The sequence below is a fragment of the Protopterus annectens genome, chromosome 17.part0, assembly GCF_019279795.1.
Source record: "Protopterus annectens isolate FY-2018-M chromosome 17.part0, PAN1.0, whole genome shotgun sequence".
Lineage (NCBI taxonomy): Eukaryota > Metazoa > Chordata > Ceratodontiformes > Protopteridae > Protopterus > Protopterus annectens.
This window is the reverse complement of record NC_056751.1, coordinates 421894033-421919093: the sequence shown is the minus strand read 5'-3', so window position 1 is coordinate 421919093 and position 25061 is coordinate 421894033. Positions and strand designations below refer to the sequence as shown.

General features: G+C 44.5%; 1 protein-coding gene across 1 annotated transcript in view; it reads left to right on the top strand.

The window, feature by feature from the left end:
* Positions 1-24601, top strand: part of LOC122791445 (mitochondrial mRNA pseudouridine synthase Trub2-like) — a 281462-nt gene extending 256861 nt beyond the window's left edge. The window contains exon 4 of the mRNA XM_044059189.1: positions 23991-24601. Coding sequence (XP_043915124.1) covers positions 23991-24262 — 272 coding nt within the window. The 3' untranslated portion in view covers positions 24263-24601. The remainder of the gene's footprint in view (positions 1-23990) is intronic.
* Positions 24602-25061: the final 460 nt, after the last annotated feature.

Genomic DNA, 25061 nt, shown 5'->3' with positions numbered 1-25061 from the left:
GCAGCGACATGGTCTAATAGTGGCACCTTTGTATCGCACTACAAGTTGGATACCATATCCAAGAGCAGGGCTTCCTTTGGTTTGATGGTGCTCCAGTATATCCTTCCATGAGGGCCACCCAGGATCTATATATTTGGGGACTCTGACCCTATCGTGAGTAGGAATGAAGAAGACAACAGATTAAAAGGTTATATCTTGCCATAACTTATCTATGTTGTCTTCCTTCATTCTTCCTCACTTTCCCACCCAACCATCCCCTTGCCTTTTTCTTCTAGAGGAGCCTGGATTATGAAGGGACTCATGTCCCATGTCTGAGCCTCTTCTGACGTTCCATTGCTCTGTGGTTATTGGATGTATGGAATCAGCAAACTCGATCTGAGGTACTTGGGTGGATGTAGTGCAGTATGGGTAAGAGGGAGGAGCTTGACAGTTGGATCCAAGTGTGTAGAATGTGGCTGAGCCAGATCCAAAGGTCAGATCCGAGACCCTATCGTGCGGAGGAATGGAGGAAGGCAACACAGATGCCAAGTTATTGACAAAATGCGCTGAAAGAGGTAGTTTGCAGATGTACTGCTACCTCTGTGTATGCTAAAGAAGTTTTTCTACATTTCCATTTATGCTAATTTTTTGGAACTGAATTGAGAAAAATTGTTTTAGCCACAGTGGGTACTTGCAGCTAAGCATAAATTCAGACAGGTTGTGGTTTAATGCAAGCGTTTTGTGCTTAACAAAGAAAAAAAGCTTAACCAAGTAATTCAATGGTGGATTTACAAAGCTGAGTTACACACCCCCTGAGGGGTTTCCCGACTGCTCCACTCTGGAGGCAGTCGGGGGGGGGGGCGTTTTTCAAAGCACCTTCCAAAATGGGAGTCCATAACATCTGCTTCGCATTATATCCAGAGGTTACCTAATTCCCTTCATAGCCAACCCCAGAATCAGAAGCTTTCCCGACGTCCCACCTAGTCAAAAGAAGGCGGCCGCTACAGAAATTCAGCAGCTTCTACAAAAAAGAGCCATCCAGCCCGTCCCCCCAGATCAAGTCAGATCAGGGTTTTACTCCAGGTTCTTTCTGGTGCCAAAAAAGACGGACTTGAGGTCCATCCTCGACCTCTCTTTCCTAAACCTGGCGTTACCCAAACAAAAGTTCCGAATGGTCACGTTGCAATCCGTCCTCCCCTTATTGCGGGAGGATGACTGGATGTGCTCTACAGACCTCAAGGATGCGTACTATCACGTTCTAGTGGACAGGCATTCCAGGAGGTTCCTCCGCTTCCAGCTGGGAGCCAGTCACTTTCAATTCAGGGTCCTCCCCTTCGGTCTCACCTCAGCCCCCAGGGTGTTTACCAAGGTCCTAGCAGTAGTAGCGGCCCACCTGAGACTCCAGGGAATTCAGGTCTTTCCATACCTGGATGACTGGCTCCTCACAGCCCCAACAAGGCATCTACATTGCTCAGGCAGGGACTATTTTCTTGGTCTGGCTCCACTATTAGGATTAACCATCAACATGACCAAATCCTCTCTCATCCCTACACAGATGCTAGATTTTATAGGGGCAAGACTGGATTCCAGACAGATGCTTGCGTTCTTGACTCCAGATAGACTTCGGAACCTGATGTTACACGTGCAGGCCATTCTTCATCTGCAAACTCCTTCGGCGGAATTGATTCTGAGGGCCCTAGGATCTATGGCGGCTGCAATCCCTCTGCTACCATTGGCCCGGTTGAACATGAGGGTTCTACAGTGGACCCTCCAGGTACAATGGTCCCTGTCTTGCAACCCTCTGTCTCACCCCGTTTCCTTAAGCAAGGTTTGCAGAAAATCGCTCCTGTGGTGGCTCCAGTCTCCTAACCTCCACACGTCCCTTCTCACTACCTCCACCAGTCGACACAGTGACCACGGACGCTTCTCGCCTGGGGTGGGGGTGGGGCATTTTTCAGGCAGAACAGTCCAAGGCACTTGGAACGACGTAGAGACCTCTTTGCATATCAACGTCCTAGAGATGAGAGCGGTGCTTTTGACGTTGCAAGCACTACACAACTCTCTTCTGGTTTGGACAATTGCGGTACAGACAGACAACATGTCGGTAGTCTGGTACATCAACAAACAGGGGGGAACCAGGTCTTACCCCCTTTGCCGCGAGGCCATGAGAGTGTGTGAATGGGCGATTTCCACCAACCGCTTTCTCATAGCAACGCACATTCTGGGACGGTCCAACATTTTAGCGGACAGGCTCAGTCGTACTATCCTGACTCCTTACGAGTGGTCTCAAAACCACAGAGTGGCAGAGCAAGTATTTGCCCGATGGGGGCGACCTTGTTGTGATTTTTTTGCCTCTCCTGCAAACACGAAATGCAACGATTACTTTGCTCTGATCCACCCTCCGGGGAAGTCCCCGAGAGACTCTCTAGTTAATGCTTGGCCTCCCGGTCTGCTTTATGCTTACCCTCCTCTACCCCGATGTTGAAATTGTTACAGAAAGCCAGGCAGCTGGGGAGCAGAATGATCCTCATTGCCCCATTCTGGCCTCATCAGACGTGGTTCCCTTACCTATGGTCTCACCTAGTGTATCCACCATGGATTCTGGATCCCATTCCGGATCTCATCTCTCATCCTCTCGGTCTTCCGACTCCGAACCTGGTCAACCTCAAGCTGACGGCTTGGTTGCTCCAGTTCCACTCCTCATAAGGACTCCCGGGATCTCCTCACCGGTCAAAGCCATTCTTGTAGCAGCTCACAAGCCTTCCACCAGGAAGGTTTATTGGAGTAAATGGAAACGCTTCACCATTTGGGCAAAACACCGTTGTTTAGACCCGTTTACAGCCCCGATATCATCGATTCTAGATTTTCTAACCTCTCTCTTTCACCAGGGGGCTAGTTCTTCCACAGTCAAGGTACAGCTGGCAGCAATCTCATACTACCATGTGGGGCAAGAGTCTGGTCCTATTATCACTTCCAAACTGTGTAAGACCTTCCTCAAGGGTACCTTCCTCCTTAGGCCTCCAGTTAAAGAGGTGGTGCGCCCATGGGATTTATCCTTAGTCTTGCAGGCCTTGACTGGTCCCCCATTCGAACCGGCTGCCACGGTTGATCTCAAATTTCTCTCTTGGAAGACAGCCTTTTTGGTGGCCATAACTTCAGCCTAAAGGATATCGGAATTGCAAGCCCTTTGTGTCAAACCACCATATTTGGTTTTTCACCCGGATAGGGTTTACCTCGGAATCAACCTGTCCTTTTTACCTAAGGTATCTTCAGAAGCAAACATCAATCAATCCATCAATCTCCCAGTGTTTTTCCCCAACTTTCATAACAAAGGAGAGTACAAGCTTCATTCCTTGGACGTACACAGACAATTACGTTTTTATATCCACAGAACTGCTGGTCATAGGCAATCCGATCAGTTGTTTATCTCCTTTGCCAAAAGTAATTTTGGAAAATCAGTTTCTAAGGTTTCTCTCTCTAGATGGATCTCGAGTTGTATTCTGTTAGCATGTCGGAGTTCGGGAAGGCCTGCAACTCAAGGAGTCCGTGCTCATTCTACTAGGGCCGTTGCCACTTCTGCGGCCTTTCAAGCTAGGGTTCCACTGTATGACATTTGTTCCGCAGCCACTTGGGCTTCATCTCACACCTTTATCAGCCATTATAAAATAGATGTTGTTTTCCCGAGGTAGAGCGTCCTTTGGCTCTGCGGTGCTCCGGAATATCCTTCCATGAAGGCCACCCAAGACTTGGGTAGCTGGGGACTCTGTCCCACAGGTTGCTGACAAATGAAGTTCCTACTTCAGATTAAGAAGTTATGTAATCACCATAACGTTCCATCTGAGTAGGTATCTTCATTTGTCTGCAACCATCCCCCCCTCCTTCCCCCTGACCGATTGGATCGCTCTTGTGTTATTAGCATATGTTCCCATTGGGACACCTGTTATCTGTTGTGCTATGGGGCAAACTTGATCTGAGGTCAGTTAGGGCAGGCAGGGGATTATGGGTAAGGGGGAGGAGCTAGGAGCTCAGATCTATGCTATGTTAGAAGTTGCCGGCTCGGATCCGAGATCGGATCCGTATCCCACAGGTTGCTTTGTTCAGTGGAATTTGGAGTTTGGAGCAGTTCTTTACAGTTTCTTAGACAAATGAAGATACTTACTCAGATGGAACGTTATGGTGAGTACATAACTTCTTATTTATTTTCATTGTTTTCTGTTTGTTCACTAAAACTGGCTACCTTGCAAAACCAATAGTTGTGTATATTGGCTTGACTGTTCTAATTCATTTACTTAAACTAAAAATGTTGTTCTGACTTCTGAAAGTGCTATTTATGGACCAGAGCGAATAAAAATATATGGTTTTCTGCACCTACAGATGACTTGCCAGCTTGCTTTATTGCCCCCCTCCCCCACCACACAATTTACTGGTTTGCTCACATGGACAGCTCACACAAGATGTTTTACTCATTTGGATGACTATTTTTGCTTTTTAGTGGTTTAAATTTCAGGTTTTACTCTACATGTGAGCCCACTAGAACACAGTGCTGTTAACTACTGAAAAACAGAAAGCAGGCATCCTATCCATTTTTCAGCATCAGCTAGGCTCTCACTTTCTCCGTTTTACTATTTAAATGCTTTCAGTCCTTATTGCATTTCATTGATGAGAGCAGAGTGGTGTGAAATTTAAAAAGCTTCATTATAGCCTGGTAGTCCGACCCCCCAGTACTAGGCAGATTTATTTATTTTACTGCATTAGCTCCAGGAGGTTTTTGACGTAAGATGTCAGCATCTATGACCTCTCTTAAGACATATTTGTCAAGCTTATTAGTCATGCTGAGCTTGTATGTGTTTCTACATTAGCTATCTGGCCTGTAAACAGTGCCATTAACAGCACCATCCATTTAGGTAACTCCTATGAAACCCTGTTTATTTATCAATCCCCCTCCACAACTGTAGAAAATGTCTTGCCTACATTTCCAATAAACAATACCTGACTCTAATTTCCATACTTCATCACTTTAAATTCTTCAAAAATACGTAAATCTGTGATTCCTATCTGGTATACAAACTTACTTAGATCTGGTGACATACACTGCAACTCTGGTCCTATTCAGCTAATGCATTGTACTAGATTGAACTCCAACTCTGCATCAGCTAAGACTAATAGTATCATGACCAAAAAAGCTAAGGGAATTAAAATTTCCTGCATTAACATATGTAACGTAAATTACAAATGGGCCACATTTGATGCATAGATAGCCACAGAAAGTATTCAAATTCTGGCAGTAACAGAACCATGACTAAAATACAATATTTGCCTTAATGTTGTCATCCATATTAGCTACAGTAGCCTCTCTGATAATAGACCAGGAGCTAGGAATGGGGGTGGGGGGTGGGGGTGGAGAGAGATAATGCTAGTCATCAAAAGCAGTTCAGCTTTAAACATTATTGCCTCCAGCAATGTCGGTAATAGCTGTCATTTTGTATTTTCCTCTCCTGCATAAACACTGTTAAATATATTCTGTTAGTTTTCCCAGTATGCTGCCCCAAAAACACCATGTCAGTGCAGCTGGGGCAAAAGCTATGCACTTCAACAAATTCTTGTTAAAAATGAACCTAGATCAGCTGTTTGGGTCTTGTAGTTTCTTCTTTTTTTTTTTTTTTTTTTCATCATTTGTACAGACATCTTACTCTAGATCTGAAGTAAAGGCCACCACTGTCCTAATATTTATATTCTACTTAACAAATCTAATGACCCATGTCGAGTACTCTCCTTCTGGTCATTTAAATCTACACACATCCCCTCTCACTCGAGACACAAACCCACATATGTGGAGGTACTCACCAAGAGCTTACCAAAGCACCAGAGAAGCTTCCCAAGAGCAAAGAACATACACATACTGCTATACGAACAGAATCCACCACTACACAACACACACATCAGTGTCTCAATTAAGCCCCTAAGGCATAGCGCCTAAAAACCTAATGTTCTGGTCATGAGTAGTGAGACACACAGATGTCCCCCTCAACGGGTTGAACAAGAAGGTCACGGTCAGCTGCCTGTCAGGTGCCAAGATCCATCAAATCATACATGCACTCAAGTCGCTCAGTAACGATTATCGTTATGACTGTCATAATACATGTTGGGGTGAATGACTTGAGATGTCTCTCTGGACTATATGAAGCAAGACATGACTGAACTCTCAGATTGTGTCCCAGGCAGGTATGTCCCTAGCCCTAAGCAGCATTCTGCCTTCACCTAGGATGATGCTACAATACAGACAAAAAATTATTGATTTCAATAATTGGCCTAGCTTCTGGTGTCACTCCTGGAGGATCCAGTATCTATCAGCCTAGGAAGACATAGTTGACAGTCCACACTGCTTTGCCAGAGATGACCTTCACCTCTCTCCTAATGGTGTTTGGATACTGGCAAAGATGCTTGCCTCCCCAATAGTGCCTTTTTTAGGCAATGCCCAAACAACAAAACTTCTGACATAAAGAGATCCACTAAAGACAAACTCAAGGTCATGCTGCTTAATGCTAGGAGCTTGAACAGTAAGCTGCACTCCCTGTGAGCACTACTTACCTTGAAAGAAGCTGACATCTGTGGAGTCACTGAGAATTGGTTTAAGGCTGCAGAGAGTACTATTTCACCATTCTCAAGGTGTATTTGGATTTAATGAAGATGGATATACCTCCACCCTAAGGCCTTTCACATGTTCAAAACCCAAAATGAGTGTGAAAGAACCAAAGGTGGAGGTATATCCATCTTCATTAAATCCAAATACACCTTGAGAATGGTGAAATAGTACAACTCTCTTGAGCTACTCCAGGTCCAATTAACTATAGGTAAAATACCCTTCCACATCATCACTAGCTATAGATCCCCCACCATGAAATAGAAGAGGCACACCACCTAACTGCTTTTGCTAGAGTCGCTCAGTATACAGCCAAACACTTTGGTCATGGGAGATTTCAGCTATCCTTCCATCGATTGGGTGACTTAGATGAGCACAAACACGATTGCTACGAGGTTCCTGAACTTTAATTCAAATGCCATGGAACAGTTGGTCCACACCCCCACAAGGTGTTCAGATATCTGGATCTTGTGCTCACCAACATGGAGGACTCACTACACTACCCCCTATGTGTTGCTCTTCCTAGTAAGGTCAGACCATAAATCTGTCTCATTTGAAGTAAAGATCAAACCTGACACCCCCACAGGAGTAAAAAACCTGAAAAATGTATCTAAAGCAAACTATTGCCTACTAAGCGATTGTATAAAAAGTTTCAAAGCCCTAGCCAACAATGACTTCTATGCAGAGGAGTACACAAATGACGTGTATAGCCACTTAAATGCAGTGACTCGACTGTACCTATCCGGAACAAAACCAAAAAAACAAGCGTCCCTGGTGGACTGTAAATATAAATAAGTTTATACAACAAAAGAAAGAAACTGACATCTAAGAACAGGAGAGAACTTCTTCAACAGAGGAAGAATACCCTCCACAGCTTAAACAAGCAAATCGGATATCTTGTAAAGTCCTCTAAGTCTAGTTATGAGACTAAATTAGCATCACTAGCTAAAGACAGTCATAAGGCTTTATTTAGTTATATCCAAAACCTAAAATGGAATGCCCAGCTGTGTGCCAAATTTATACTGGACGGTAACACTCACACTGAACCTGAGGAAATTGACAACCTGCTAGCCAACAGATTTGGCAATAACTTCCTGACACCAGTCCTCTACTGAGTATCTCCACAGAACAGGTCACACAAGCTCTCTAAGGCCAAAAACATGGCTTCTGTGGGACCAGATAACATCCCAGGCTGCTTACTAAACAATCTAAAACAAGACCTAGTGGAACCACTTGGCAATCTTTAACCATAGCCTGAGCACTGGCTTTGTTCTGGCAGAGTGGAGAACAGCAACAGTAATCCCCTTGCAGAAAGGGGGTCCATCAACTGACCCTGAAAACTATTGCCACATTAAACAACCTTACCTGCAAGATCATGGAAAGAATCATCATGGACCTTATCTACAAGGACATAGGCAACGGTCAAACTCTTGACCTGACCCAGTTTTGTTTTGTCAAGGGTAGATCTTGCTTATTAAATCTAGTGGACTTCTTTGAAAATGTCACCAAAGCCCTGGATGAGGGCAGAACAGTACATACTGCCTATCTAGATTTAGCCAAGGCCTTTGACACAATCTCCCACTAAGGTGTCGTAGAGAAACTCTCCCAGCTAGGATCAACTCCTACATCAGTAGATGGGTAGCCAGCTGGCTCACTGACAGAATACATGCTGTCAGATGGGGAGCCCACCTCCACCAGTAGACCACTTGCCAGTCGGGTACCAAAAGGATGCGTGCTGGGCCCTGTACTGTGTGGAATCTGTTTCTCTGAAGTCCAGGAAAAGGTAGATAGCCTGTGGCTTACCAGGTTTGCAGATGACTGTAAACTGGTCAAAGTCAGAGTCCCCCAATGATGTTAACATATTACAGAAGGAGCTGATACAGACAAACGATTGGTGCCAAACTCCCGGACTAAAACTTAACGCAAAAAAATGTCATTATCCCCTTTGGCAGAGGAGTAGCCCCTGCTAATAATGGTAGAGGTAGCAACCCTCTAAGCTCAAACTCAGTGGTATGAGATTTGAGAACACAGGTTTATAGCAATCTAAACTTCAATCACCATGTGTCCGTAGTGGTAAGAAAAGCATTCTATATTGAACATCTCATAAATAAGGGCTTAGCATCCAAGACTAGTGAGGATATAGCTCTGCTATACTCTACCCTTATCAGGGTATCAGACCACCAATGGAGTACAATATCAGACCACTAATTGAGTACAATGCTCCCTTCTGTATGTACCTCACCAGACAGCTGCAGCAACTGGACAGACCACAGAGGTTTCTAACCAAGAGAATCCAGGGCCTCCAAAACATGACCTACATGGAAAGACTGATAGCTCTGTCACTGTACTGTGTATCATACAGGCTGTTGAAGTGAATTGTGCCTGGCTTACAGAACAGTCTCTGACCCTGCCCTAATGGAAATGCTGGACATCCCCAAATCAAATGGGACAAGAGTAACTTGCTCCAGGGATGTTAACTTAGCCTGTGACATTAACAGAATATGCTGGAGAGACATTTATACCCTCCAAGAGATCGATGCTCCTCTGGAATAACATCCCACTCCATGTAAAGCAGAACTCCTCAATTACCCTATTTAAGAGCAACCTTGACAACTGGATGGGAGACTGTAAGTTGACCCCAGGGGTGGCACCTATTTCCCTCATGGACAGGGGCAGTCGGTACTGATCACAGAATCGCTCTGTTAACAACTACCATCTAACTATGGTCAATGAGGGTACTCTGTTTTTTCTATGTCTAGGCTTGTAAAGGCCCGAGGGCCATTAGCCTAGTAACCTCGTATGAACAAGACCACCACCTCAAATAACGGGTCTATATTATAGTCTCGAAAGCCGACAATGTAGAATCTGACATTGTTGGCACGAGAATATCGAACGCTCAGAATCTCGAGCGTGTACAAAAACAAAAAAGTACCCTAACAGGTTTAAGCAGGGGGGCAAGCCCCCCCAAACCCCCCACACCTCCCGCTACTTAAATATACCCACTCTGAGACCGCACTACATTGCAGTAAATGGAAATCTCCCCTTACGGAGATTTCCGTTTACACGCTCGAGATTGAGCATTCGATATTCTCGTGCCGGCAATGTCAGATCTGACATTGTTGGCTTTCGAGAATATAATATAGACCCCAAATAACAGGCCAGCCATTTTCATCCTTGACCAACTATTATATAACATCAGATCTGATGTTTTCTCCATCTGGCTTCAACCTGCGGTTATCAGATCTAACTCTGATCTGGTGCTTACCAAGTCCGCAAGACTTCAACTTGCTGTGCTCCACCTCCCCAACACAGTCTCCTGCTTCCTAGAGAATATCCCAGATGAACTTTGCAGCCATTCCAGCTAGCAGCTTGATCTGTGGCTCCACTTGTGACTGTATCTTTTTCTGGTTGTTCATTTTCCTTTCTCTCCCCTACCCTTTAGAGTGTAGTAGGTTAGGTTGTAAATGGAGTTAGATAGGTTTCTAGGGTTTAAGTACAAGGTGTTAGGTTGTTAGGGTGTGTTGTGTGTAGTTAGCAGTACACTTTTCCTGCCTTACAGTGTTACTCCTTTTCTTGTATGTAGTTTTACATAGGATAGTATTTTATTCTTCTTGGTGTGTGTACTTTTTGTTTTTTTCTTAGAGACTACTTTGGATAAGGGTTTCAAAAATGTGTTGCTTGCGGGCACAAGCTCCTTTTGCATGATGTGCATGATAACTGTGTTTATTGCTTGAGGACTGCCCACCTGGGTACATCATGTTCTGTCTGCGAGGGGTTTGATTCCAGGGAGATCAGTGAAAGGAGGGCAAAGCTGGTTTTGAAGAGCCTCCTTCAGGCTGGCGCTTCTCACTCTGCTTCAGGAGATGGTTTGGACCAGGGTCACAGTTGGGGATTGGTATAATGGTTAAGGTATTTACCTCACAGGCACACAGTAAGGGTTTGATTCTCATCTTTGAAGGGAAATTGGCTAGGCTTAAAATGCCCTGCAGTGAAGGCTAGTATAGTACTCGCTTATGAACCTATGAACAGTCATTCCTCAAGGACTCAAAGGCTTTGAAAGGGGACCGTAAGAGGTCCCCTCTGTTTCTGCTTCTGCCTTCTCTTTTCGTCCGTCAGGCCTAAAGGTCCCAAGATCTTCAGGTTCCTTGATAGCATCATCACCCTCAGTGCTGACTTTGAAGTAAGGCTCCTTCTCCAGTTCTTAGTGTGCCACATCCCTTTTTGGTGAAAGGGGCTTCTTTCGGTCAGGTAGTGTCCCCCTTCTCATCCTCTGCTCTGCTGTAGACTTCTCCTTCCCCACCTCAGGTCCAGGTTTCTTAGTCTCTGATCCAACTGGTGGGCTCTTCACCAATCAAATGAACCTCCAAGCCATTGATGGTGGTTTCATCTGCTCTGTCATCGTGGTTGTTGGGCAGTATCAAAGCTTCAGATCTAGAGGAGCAGATGAAGTCCTTCCTACAAACTCAGATGCAATTTGGCCATATTCCTTCAGGTCCAGGGTCCCTCACCAGACTCTTGGGTCCATCACCCCGGATTTCTCCCTTGGCCATTTTGGATCTGAGGTCTTCTGGCCTGGCTGTGATTCCACGTTTGGGGTTGGATCTAAGGGCATGGCTGTGCTTTGCTCCAACTCCCATCTTTGTTTCCTCTGCTCCACCTTCTGATTCCATAGCTGGAATAAACATGTTTTCTTTAGGAAAACACAACAGCCTTCCCGTGGCGGGGGGGTAAACTATAATGGATGCTGCCATCTGGGCAGGGGCGGTCTGCAAAATCATGGCTTTCCTCTATACATTCTCCAGAGGCCCCTTCCATTGACCCTGAGGGAGTTGCCCAACTGTCCTGCTCTGGAGGCATTTAGGGGTCACTTACTATTTCACCCAGAAGCTTGGGAAGTCATCACTTTGGATGCTTGGATCTTGAGTCATATCCAGAGGCTATACCATTCCATTTTTAGAAATACCAAGTTTCACACTCAAACTTCTCCCAGATGTTTCACTGCATCAGCGACAACAGACAGCAATAGAGTTTCAGAAGCTGCTGGCAAATTGAGTCTTCCAAGAGGTCCTGCCAGACCAACAAGGACCCAGGACCTATTCAAGGTTCTTTTTGATGCCAAAAAAGAACAAGGACCTCAGGCCAGTTTTGGATTTGAGCAAAAGGTATCCCGTCATAAAATAGGTCAAATTCTGGATGGTCACTGTGTAGACCATTCTGCCAATGCTGAGGAAGGACATTTGGATGTGCTTGATAGACCTCAAGGATGCCTATCATACTGCCAAGATAGAGAGATGTTCTAGAAGGTTCCTGCACTTCCTGCTGGGGGGCAGTCATTCTCAGTTCAGAGCCCTGCCATTCAGTCTCACCACTGCCCTTGGGTGTTCACCAAATGTATGGCAGTTGTGGTAGCCTGGCTCCAGCTGCAGGGGCTTCAGGTATTTCTTTAGTTGGACAATTGTCTCTTCACTGCTCCCACAAGAACATCCCCCAGTCATGGCCAGTGATACTTATTCCAGTTGTGCAGCCATTTGGGGATAATGGTGAATTATCAAAAGTCAAGTCTACATCATGTCCAGGCATTACAATTCATAGGCTGCCACTTGGATACCATCTACCAAACTGCCAAGCTCCCAAGCTCCAGAGTAATCGCCCTTTGATCCAAGGCATTATCCATGCTTGCTCATGTGAAACCACCAGTTCATGCTGTTCTGAAACTGTTGGGCTACATGGCAGCTTCCATAGGGTTGGTCTCCTTAGCGAGGTACGACATGAGGGCTTTACAGTTGACTCACACTGCAGTGCTTCTATTTGACTCATCCAGTGGATTTTCTCCTCAGGCTGACAAAGGTTTGTCACAACCAGATTCAGTGGTGGTTAGAGTCACTTTGGTGACCAGTGGGAGACTGCTCATTTTTCCCCATCTTTTGGCCTCATTTACCACCGATGCCTCCCTCCTTGGGTGAGGGTGGGGGACATTTTGAAGGGAGGACTCTTCAAGGGTCCTGGTTTTCCATGGAGGCCACTGCTCACATCATTGTTCTGGAGATGAGGGCTGTTCTCTTTGCATTGCAGGCCTTTCAGGATATCCTCCCCAGTGTTGTGATTTCAATCTAGGGGGACCATAATCCCTATTATCTGATATTTGAACAAATGGGTACACACCTTCTTATCCTCTGTGTTGAGAGGCCATGAAGGTTCTGTAATGGATGATCTCATCTCAACAGTTTCTGATTCCAGCATACAACTTGGGGGAAGTCCAACATTCTGGTAGACAGGCTCAGCAGAAATATTCTTCCTCACGAGTGTTCTCTGAATCCAAATAGTGGCTTGGATTTTTTGGTACTGGAGTAGTATGTGTTGAGATCTTTTTGCTTCCCCCTCCTACACCATATGTAACAGGTATTCTGCCTTAGTCCTTCCTCAGGGGGTAGTCACCCAGAGACACTGTTCTGTATGTGTGGCCTCCAGGTCTCCTCCCCTGATAATCAGGTTTCTTCAGAAGGCAGCCCATTGTATAATTACAGTGATCCTCATTTCCCCCTTTTGGCCATGTCAGCTGTGGATGTCCTTCAAGGATGCATCTGCAGTCCTAACAAATGGGTTGTTCTGCCTCAGGCAGCCCTTCGGTCGGCCGGATTCCAAAGTCTGGGTCTGGCCTCGGCTGATGTCGCACTTCACCCGACGTCATAGCTGCTTGGGTATAAAGGCATCAGCCGACGCCATTTTCCTCAGTCTTTCTTGCCGCGCGGTGCCCGAAGCAGAAGCTGTTCGCAAGTGCCGGTCGGTCAGATCCAGAGATTTCAGCTTACCGAAGACTTCTAAAAAGCTAAGTACCCCATTGGGGACTCTTTCTTGCCTCAGCCGATGTCAAAGTAAATAATTGTTTAACTTGTGGGAAACAAATACCTCATAAGGATTTCCACTCTTACTGCCTTCCTTGCTTAGGCCCAGACCACGACGTATCAACTTGTTTAGCCTGTACCTCCTTCAACCGACGGACTCTTAGATGTCGGTCGGAGTTCGTTGAAGAGATTTTTGGCTCCACTTTTGCATATAAAATGCCGTCGGAGACTCCGACTACACATTTAGCTAAAAAACGCAAAGAAAAGGACCGACACTCGCGGCCCGCGGTTTCGGCTGAAACCACAGTCAGGCCTACTGCGAGTGTCTCGGTTTCGGCTGAAACAGAGACCTCGGTTCTCCTTTCGGCCGAAAGCATGCCTCCGATAACCGAGGCCACACAGGCCATGGCTGAGTCGGCTACAGAAATTCCTTCTGAAGTAACAGGCACACAAGAGTTGTCTGACATTATTCCGTTGGACATCTCTACTCCTGCATGTGGGGCAGCTAGACCCCAAGCTTCTATGTCTATCAAGGCTTTCTCCAGGGCTAAAGCAGCCAAACTTTCCAAGGCCTTACCTTCAAAAGCCCCCTCTCACAGGCCTACCTCCAGTTCACAGATCCTCAGCCTTGCTGAGGACCTTATTTCTTTGATCAGGGGATCCCATCCTCACCCAGACAGGGCCTCACAACCCCCTCCTGATAAGAGGCCTAGGACTGAACCCCCCTGAACCTCTGTCCTCTGACTATTCCTTGGATGGTTCAGATGTATCAGATCATCAGGAAGGCCCGTACTCACCTTATGAAGACTCTGATGCAGAGGATTCCATTCCTTCTGCCTCTCCTCCAGAAGAATTTTCCTTTGGGGAAACCCTACACTCCATGAGGGAACACTTCCAATGGCAGGGTCAGGATTTTTCAGATTCGAGGAAAAGGCTAAGGACTTTTTTACACTTACCATAGCATACGCCTTTAGCCATTCCACCTGTACTTTCAGTTGTTGATGATGCATATAATGATGCCAGTACTACCCCTGATTCTCTTCCCCTGGCCCCTGCAAAGCCTGACGGATACTACAGGGTCCCAGATACTCACTACCACTTGTATAAGGCTCATGCTGCAGACCCAGAAACCATTTCTCAGGGCCCTAAGGGTGTTGCAGCTGCCTCTGCCAAAAACCCACTCCCATCTGAAAGGGAATCTAGAGCATTAGAGAGATGGGGTAAAAAGGTTTATACATCTGCTACTCTTTCTGCGAGGGCTTTAAACTGTCAATTTCACATGATTCAGTATCAGGAATTTTTGCTAGATCAACTGAATAAAAAACTGGCCTCTCCTGAACCTTTAGACCGTAAGTCCCTTCAGGATTTGGTACACAATTCTCAGCAGGTCAGTAATCATTTTTTAAAGTGTGGCTATGATGCACTGGAGGCTTCATTTAGATCAGCTATGACTGGAGCAGTAATTGAAGGCATGCCTGGTTAAAAGAACAATCATTACCAGACCATGTTAAGTCTAAACTCCTGGATGCCCCTATGGAGAAGCGAAGTTTGTTTGGCTCCCCTGCACAGGAGGTTCTAAAGAAAGTGGAAGAAAAGACAAAATCTGTCCAAACAGTCAAGGATTTTTTGCAGGTCCAACCTCCAAGGTTTAGCAGAAATTGGCCTTCAAAGAATTGGTCCTTTCCAGACAGCTCCAGAGCACAGAGAGGCAGAAATAGACGCCCAAGAGGCAGAGGTCAATCTAGGGGTGCCTATAGGGGTCGTCAGTGGCACCCTGCCAGCCAAGGAAGTGCCGCCACAGCTGCGACTGCAACCACTTCTACAGGACAGACACAATGACTCGGCTCTGATTCCGCCTACCAGGGAACAACTGGAAGCACCCTTGGGGAAAGCTAGCCTTATTCTCAAGAAATTGGCATTGTATTACAGGAGACAAATGGACTTTACAAACAATAGACAAGGGCTACAGGTTTCACTTCCAGACTCTACCAAAAAAGAGAGGAATGCCAAACCTTCCACCAAGCCAGAAATCAGAGGCTCTAAAACAAATCATCAGTTTACTAAAGATGAGAGCAATAGAAAAGGTACCATCTATGGAACAAGGCCAAGGATTTTACTCCAGACTATTCCTTGTACCAAGAAAAGAAAATCAATGGAGGCCTATTCTAGACTTGTCCGCACTGAACACATACCTCATTATTCCAAAATTCAAAATGCTGACACTACAGCAAATCTACCCATACCTGGACGACTGCCTAATACAAGCGGACAACAAGACAAAATTAATTCAGGATTTGGCCTATGTCATACAACTGCTACAAGCCTTGGGATATACAGTCAACATACAAAAGTCAAGACTAGTGCCATCTCAAAGGATAACATTTTTGGGGGCAGAACTGGACACAATAACTCAGATGGCTTTTCTCACAGAGGAAAAACAAAAGCAACTACCAGCCTATTTCATGGCATTAACAAGAATAACTCAGCTTACTGCAAGGAAGGTCCTGCAGGCCCTGGGTTACATGGCATCCTGCATAATATTGATCCCACATGCCAGGCTGCATATGAGAAAGTTACAATGGTACCTAAGGAATGTATGGTCTCAGCACAGACACAGTCTAGAAGCCCAGATACCAATCATTCCATGTCTGAAAAAAGAATTCCTGTGGTGGGCTCAGGCCTGTCAGATGAACAGAGGATTGCCTTTCCACAAACCACATCCAAGGCAGACCATTACCACGGACGCCTCAGACCTAGGCTGGGGGCACACATGGAAGACAAGTGCATTCAAGGCCTATGGTCACAAGACCAGCTGAATCTACACATAAACCTAAAGGAGATGCTGGCAGTGAAGCATGCAATAGAGGCATTCAGACCATTCACCCAGCAAGGACACCTGCTGATAAGGACGGACAATACCACAGTCATGTGGTACATCAACAAACAGGGAGGCACACATTCATACCCTCTATGCCGGACGGCAGTGGACCTGTGGAACTTGGCCCTGAATCTCAACATCCAACTACAGGCCAAATTTGTACCAGGAAAAGAAAATTCACTAGCAGACAGCTTAAGCAGGACTACCACGGATGCTCACGAATGGATGCTGCATCCAGATATCTTCAAAACCTTAACAGACAAATGGGGCACGCCAGAGATAGACCTGTTTGCCTCCCCACACAACCACCAACTGAAGAAATTCTGCTCAAGAGTATACCACCCACTTGCCTGGAGGGTGGACTCCCTTTCTTTCAGCTGGAAGGACCTGACAGTGTATGCCTTCCCACCTCTTCCTTTGATGTACAAAGTTCTACTGAAGATCAGAGAGGAACAGCCAAAGGTAATTCTGATAGCTCCAGACTGGCCAAGGCAACATTGGTACCCGCTACTAAGAAGCATGTCTCGGACGCATTCATGGCATCTACCTCTATGCCCTCTACTTCTAACGCAGAACAACTACAAGACCCTGCATCCAAACTTAAAAACACTGCAGCTAACTGCTTGGAAAATTGCATAAAACAAAACCAGCTTGATTTATCTCAGAGGGTCAAGGACATTATCCTGGAGGCTCGCAGACCCTCCACAAGGAAAACATACTCAGCCAAATGGAAAAGATTCCTCATTTGGAGTGCAGAAGGGGGAGAAAATGCCACACTAGCAAACCTGGCACACATCCTGGAATACTTAGCAGAACTGTTCCATAATGGGCTGTCCTACTCTTCCATTAAGATACATGCATCAGCAATTTCAGCAGAGTACAACATGGATCCCCCTGTCTTCTCTCATCCTCTCCTCAGACAATTTTTGAGAGGATCAAAATGTAAAGCCTCCAAGGAAACCACCTTTACCTGCATGGGATCTCAATTTTGTGCTAGAAAAATTAACACTTCCCCCTTTTGAACCAGCAGCAACAGCAGACTTACAGTTCTCATCTTGGAAAACTGCTTTCCTGCTAGCAATCACTTCAGCAAGAAGGGTATCCGAATTACAGGCATTAATGGCAGTGCAGCCTTTCCTTATCTTCCATCAGGATAGAGTGTCTCTGAGAACCAATCCTACTTTTATGCCAAAGGTGGTATACAGGGTATCTTTGAACCAAGCTATACATTTACCTACATTGTTCCCCAACCCACAGAACAGGGGGGGAAAACTACTACACACCTTGGATGTACACAGGCAGCTGCGCTACTATCTGGACAGAACCAAGGCCAGCAGAAAAACTGACCAGCTTCTGGTAGCATATGCAACAGGAGTGCAAGGAAAAGCAATTTCAAAACAGACAATCTCAAAATGGATAGGAAATTGCATTCGATTCTGCTACTCATTTCATGGAAAGACAACAACTGAAAATATCAGGCCTCACTCCACAAGAGCTACAGCCACCACTACAGCTTTCCTACGAGGAGTGGCTACCAAAGACATTTTAGAAGCTGCTACTTGGAGCTCCGTGCATACATTTGCCAAGCATTATAATCTTTCTTTATACTCCAGATCCCGAGCAGGTTTTGCAACTGCTGTTTTACAAGGGATCTTAACTACACCATCATTATCTTAGTGCCTCCCCCCCCCAGTTTGGCTATGGTATTCTACCCATTTGTTAGGACTGCAGATGCATCCTTGAAGGACATAGTACAGTTTTGTACCTACCATAAATGTAGATGTCCGATAGGTATGCATCTGCAGTCAGGATTACCCACCCTCCTTCCCCTCTGTGGTATTCCTAGGGTACTTACCCCTCATTTAGCTAGCTGGGGGAATCTGTTATGGTGTATTTGTTTGCATGTATATATGTATATATATTTTGCTCTCTACTGTTTGGAATTATCTGCATTTATCCAAATTTAGCCTTCCTAGAGGGCACCTGGCATCTGGGGCAAGAAACACTGAGGAAAATGGCGTCGGCTGATGCCTTTATACTCAAGCAGCTATGACGTCGGGTGAAATGCGACATCAGCCGAGGCCAGACCCAGACTTTGGAATCCGGCCGACCGAAGGGCTGCCTGAGGCAGGACAACCCATTTGTTAGGACTGCAGATGCATACCTATCGGACATCTACATTTATGGTAGGTACAAAACTGTACTTTCTCTTTTCTGTTACCTCTTCTGAGATACCCTTCTTGGGATCTGTGTCCCATTCTGGATCTCCTTTCTCATCCAGCAGGTCTGGATCCTCTCAATATTCAGTCCCTTAAGTTAATCACATGGTTTCTCCAGTTTCCTTGATGACTAAAAATCCCAAACTGTCAGACATCTTTGTGCATATTTTGTCTTTCCAGAAGTTGTCTGCTAGGAAGGTATATGCAAGTAAATGGAAGTGCTGTGCTGTGCTGTTTGGGCAGCTCTTCTCAGAGATGTGATCCTTTCTCCATTCCTTTAGAGATAGTTTGAGATTTTTTTGCTGAGTTGTTTACAACAGGCTGTAGTTATTGTAAAATTAAGATACAACTGGCAGCCATATAATTTCCAAGGCATTTCTCAAAGGTGTATTTCTTTTGTGACATCCAGTTTGGGACCCGGTCCCACCTTGGGATTTACCTTTCATGTTGCAAATCCTCGCAGGCTCTCCTTTTGCTACGTCAGATCCAAACTAACCTACAGCTGATATTTGCTGTGCTATGCCGCAAACCTGAATGTAGTTATCTTGTAATTAATCACCAGAAGACAAATATGCTATTTGCATGCTCTCAAAAAAAAAAAAAAAATTCCACACCTTCCTCGTATTAACACTGCAGATAACCAGAACCGCGTTATTCCGTACATCTCATAATACAAACACCGTCTTACCCTTTCTACCAATATCGACAGTCACTACTAAAGTCCTCACTCAGCTTGCACTCTGTTATAAAATCACTCGCCTCTTCTCTCCTACAGCCCACGTTGTCCTAGCCAAAAATGTTCTTCCTAAACTTGAATACATATGTCCACTTCTGACCTTTTGCTCAGGCTGTAATACCCAAAAGGTGCAGTTCACTGAAAACAAAATCTGCAGATTCAGACTTCATGCAGACAGTCAGCCTTACCACTACAGCCTCTTACAGAAACTAAAATGGCTTCCAGTCACTGTAAGGGCAACCTATATTCTGGATACAGTGCTTCACAAAATAATAAAAAGAGGCTACTGCATACCAGTGAAAAGGAAACTCCCCCTCAGAGACTAAGTATACTTCCTAAAAAATACCAAGAAGAGACTCTCTCACTTTAAGTAAACCTCCTTTAATGAACTCTCCTGCTGGCTTGGCCCAGCCTCATCGAACAAACTTTCTGTTGAAATAAGGGGTCTGGAATCACTCAGTGAATTAAATAAAAAGTCCTATCTGAGCATCTACATATTGACATGGGGGTGCTGGTTAACCACACTGCCAGTTATCACTCAGCATTCTCTGCCTCTAACCGGTTAGCGAGTTCCTTCTTACTAGTGATATCTTAATGCTGCAATTGTTATCTACTGCTAGACTAATTTGCAAAGATCTACTCCATGAGTATTGCACAGCCTACTTTGGTAAATGTATTCTCTGTATTTTGAAGTTATCCCAAGATCTGTCAGATTTTGTTGTATCATTTCATTTTTCTTTGTCTAATTTCCATATTTCACATTTACTACTGTTATGTTGTTATGCACATGCTCATTTATGTAGTCTGTATTTCCAGGTCATGGCTGGAAAGGGTCTTAAGACCAGCCCACCTATCCATTTATCAAATGGTAAATAAATAAATCTGTACTGACTGATGTAATACTGTCTGCTTTTTCTGAAAATCTGCAAATAGCTGTTAAGGACAACACACCTGTATTTGGCATTGTTCCATTCAGGTCAGCTTTAGTCAGCTTCAGCTGTAGTTTGAAAAACACTGCTGGACACTGTTGAGTCAACTGCTAGGATGGTAGTCCTGTAGTATTAGACTTCTTAATGCAAAGTGTGATGTTTTCATTTAGGCCACTGTGGCATTGTTTATGACCAGTGAGACATCCGCTTCAGAAAGCTGGTATATGGCCCAAATTCCAGAGCTTAGCATCCTTTCCCCTCCAGGTATGGCAAATGCCCTTTAATCGGGGATGTCAGGATGCTTACAATATAAAGCAGATGTTTGCCCATGCCATTTGTAGATAATTCTTGCTGCAGTTTACAGCATATGCCTCATGTCTACATTACAGCTGTAGTATAGCATGGTTCATCCTGCTTTGGAGCTCAGAACAGGTGTGTACCTTACTGTTTTTTTTTCCCCTTACCTTCTGTTTTTGCTGTTTTACAGGTTTCACACAACCTCATTATGTCTACCTAGCTGTATGTCTGTGTGTTCGGATGTACCAGGGGTTAAGACAGATAAATGTTGTGTGACAGATTCCCCAGACAAGCTTTCATACTTGTAGAGGACTGCAAGGTCTGCTGGAGATTTACTTCTGAAAACCTTGGAGTAGGCAGTGGTTTGGAAGAAGCCTGAGGCCTCCACCTGGCCTGCCATGACATCTTAAAGTCTATTCTTGCCCTCCAGTGTCCCCAAAAAAATAAGTGATTGAAGGAGAAAGGCAGCCAGGGACACATTTGTAACAACTCCAATGTCTGATCCCTTTGCAGCTTGAGGATGTAGGTCCTGGTAAGGCACGTTTAAATCTTCAGACTGTAAGGCACAGAATTCCAAGGCATGCAACTAAGTTCCTTTGGGGACTGTCACAGTAAAAGAACCATCCACATCCTACAGAGCCACTGACCATGATTGGGCTTTCAGAGCAGATGTCTCATATCCAAAGCCCACTTCATTTATCTCGGAAGGGCAGGACAGGCAACTCTCCGTCTTAAGGGAAAATATAGAATGGCATGAGGAAGAAGTCCAAGAACCTTGTCCATAGGTCCAGACATCCAAGGTAGATGTCCCAAATAAAAGGACTCAGAGTGGGACGCATTACCTGCCCCATATTGTATTACAGATATGTAGTACCAAGGTATCCATCTGGTTCTTTCCACCATCCATACACCAGGGTGCTCCCAAACAGTGTTACCTCTTTGGCTTTGGGTTTCCTTCAAGCTGTAGAAAACCAGCAGCCAAACTGTGGTCCCTTGTGTCTGGAGTTCTTTCTGGCAAAAGAAAAAGAGGCTTCTCTTAAGGTAGAGGATCACTGCTTTGAATTTGAGGAGGTACAGTTTGAATATCCTTCCAAATTTCCTCCCGTTTAGGATACGATAGCGAGACAGAAGCCACCATTTCTTATTCCTCAGCCACAGGGGAAATCTTATTTGGAGATGCTCTGCATATTATTTTCTGTTCAACTTCTCTTTCTTCTTTACTTACCTTAGCTCAGTATTCACCTGGGTACAGTCTTATTTGGTGTACTCTGTCTGGTTCCTGCACTGAATGTTATTTTAACTCCCTTGAATTTAGAACTTAATGAGCTGAATGCTGACTTCATTAGTGCTTAGGAGTTTTACTGAATTAATTTGAGCACATAGAGACATGGCAAAACTAATAAGGGAACTTGTTCTTCCTCACTTGCTTCCCCAGTTTGTTATAGATTCACTGTGTACAGATACATATGTGCCTGTAAAAAGGGGCAGGGTTTAGACCTGAAACTGTTACCATTACAGCAGTGATGAATGTTAGGAAAAGGAACATATGATGTTTAGTTATATAGTTTCTGACTTTTAGGATTACTGCCTGCAGGTAGCCTGACTGGCCAAACCAACTTTCAAAGTTCTGCCTCCACCCCTCTTGGTCATTTGCCAACACCCTTTCACCACTGTGAAAGAATGGTAGTCAAATGAAACATGTTGGCTGAAGCTATCTTTAGCATTTTGTCCATCTGTCTTCTTCTTGAAGCCTAAAAAAGTACCCCATTGGGTGATTTTCGTATTTTTTCTTGTGGATCTTGATCTTGGCTAATGTCCGATTCTGAATCTGAATCCATAGCCGTTGTTAATAATTCTGTTGCTTATGGGAAGGAAATTCCTCATAAGTACTTTCATTCTCTTTGCTTGTTGGACCTTGGACCAGTGCACACTGTGGGCTTTTCTCCACATGTACCATTTTTAACCCAAGGACAGTCCGCAAGTTAAGACTCTGTTCAGAGGTTTGCAGCTGAAAAAGTGTGCCTGCCTGGCTCCAAGCCACTGCAGTGTTGGTCAAGGTTTCCAGGAACCTTCTGCTTAAAATGAAAAGTTCCAGCAAGGAACATTTGGAGAAGCTGTAGAACAAGAACTCTTCTGATGGGCAACTCTGTTCTCCCTAGTTCTGGTGATTCCAGGTGTGGCACGGCACTTTCACGGCCCTCAATTCTCGACATTCTTTCAAGGACTGTAGTGCAACCACTGTAGGCTGCCACACCTTCTATCTCACACATTTCCTTCTGAACAGATGACTCTGCCACATTTCCTGATGCTGAGGCCCAATCAGTGTCCGATACTTGTATTGTGGTTATTGAATGGAAGGGGTGGTATCCCAAAGGTATTTGTCTCTGAGATGGTTCCCAGAGACAAGATCGAGGTCTCACTTGCCAGCCCATGAACTGAAGTCACCAGAATAGTTTTATCTGAAGCTATAAGACACAAAACACCAAAGAGCAAATTGGTGCCAGCCAGCTTGCCTCATTTTAGATAGTGTAGCAATGCATTGGTCCTTTCTACTTCCAGGCTTCCTCCAAGCAACTGGATGAGGATTTCATGTCCTTCTGATGTCTAAACAGCAAGCCTTGAAAATTCCCAAGGTGACAGTGGTTCCTAAGAAGAGGAGGGTAGAGCCTGCTGTGGGGGATTCTGAGTCCTCTGACGCTGCATCAGATGAACTGACTTATGTGGGTAAGATTACCCTCTGCTGTTGCATACAACTGTTGACACTGAGGATACCCTCCCTTCTGCATTTCCACCAGAGGGTTTGCTCTTTGAAGACTCCTTTCATAAAATGAAAGCATAGTTCTGGTGGGAAAGTGAGGAACAGTCTGAGGCCGAGCTCAGATATCAAATGTTTAGTAGGTTTGGCCCATTTGCTGAAGTGAGTGCATGTTCCAGGCTATTGGTTATATGGACTACCAGGTAGTGTAAGGTGGTGGGAGCAGCAAAAACTACAGAGTAGTTTTATTGTTGAAGCATGGTAAGTAAGCTTTGCACAATAAAAAAAAAAAAAGACTGGCAGGAGGATAGGGCATTTTGACTTCTAGAGTTACAGCAGGTTGTATATCATTTTAGCAAACAGCTGAGTTCAAAAATAAGAATGATTGTAGATCTGTCATACATATTGTAGATTCAGGAAGAAGTTACTGAAGAAGCTTATGGAATATTAGAAGCATTAGGAGCTCTACAAAACTTACAGCAATAAATGAGAATGGTTCCATTCTACTGGGATAATTTTTGGAGTGTACAAACTCGTGTTGTGCCACTGCAGAAACATTTTAATTATGCACTTTCCTCTTATTACTAAATTAGGGCATTTTGCTGACTTAGTCCTGCAATTTGATAACTGTTTTGATTTAGCCAAGTCTGATTTTAAGCTGATATTAACCTTGCTATGTTTTCGCTCTTTTTTTGACACCCCCCCCCCAATACAGAAATCCAATGTTTGCATGAAACCCAGCAGTACCTTCGACAAGTCATTCACAAGATCGGCTTGGCACTGAAGTCTACCGCTGTATGTACTCATGTAAGAAGGATTCGAGATGGTTTCTTTACTTTAGATGATGCCCTAATTAGAACACAATGGGACCTTGAAAACATCAGGGCTGCTATCCAGAGTGCCCAATCCAAAGTGAAACTGCTGGAAGCCAACATGGCACCTTTGAGAGAGTCTGTAACAACAATAGAGACAGAGGCCAAGACTTAACCTTGTAATGATAGGCACACAGGATTTGCTAATTCCTCTGCTCTACTTTTTATGACCAGAGTTTTGATCAATAAGAAACATGCTAACAGGACAGACGCACTGTTCACTTTTTAAGTTTTAAACAGTGAGTACCCTAGACTGGAAAAAGGCATGTAGAGCAATCATTGTGATGTGACCAAGTTGTATGGCAGCTTGAGTGGTATGATATCAGATGTATGCTGTGGCTGATAAAGATGTGTAACTGTAGATATGCACACATGGAGAGTCCACTTAAATGGCCTTTGTCATGGAATAATTAAAATTGCTGTACAGCCTTATCAGCTGTAATTGAGGAGCTTATGATTGTTTTTTCTTTACAGTGTCATGACCTCTGTATCTGAATGCCATTCTGTATGAAAATGCTTATTGTCTATTACTACTCTCTCATGGTACTAGGGCTGGAGAAGAAAGAGGACAAGTTCTTTGATGCTGTTTACTTACTTCCTACTAGCTTGTGATTTAGTAGTGTGCTTGGACTGTAACACTTGATTTATTGTCTAAGGCTGTAGGTGAAGCTAGATTTTAGCTGCCTTGTTTCCTTTTCCTGCCACCAAGAAATGAGCCAAACAAATCTTGGAAAGCTTCTAGACCAAAATGTTCTAAAGATATAGTTTTTATCCACTCATAAATACTCCCTTATTTGTTACTTTATAATAAAATATCCAAGTCTGTATTAGTTCATGCAGCATACAGAAGAGTTTACTTGTAAGATTTTTAGCAGTTTCCATAGTTTAGTGACAGTCTTGTAATCAGTCTTCAT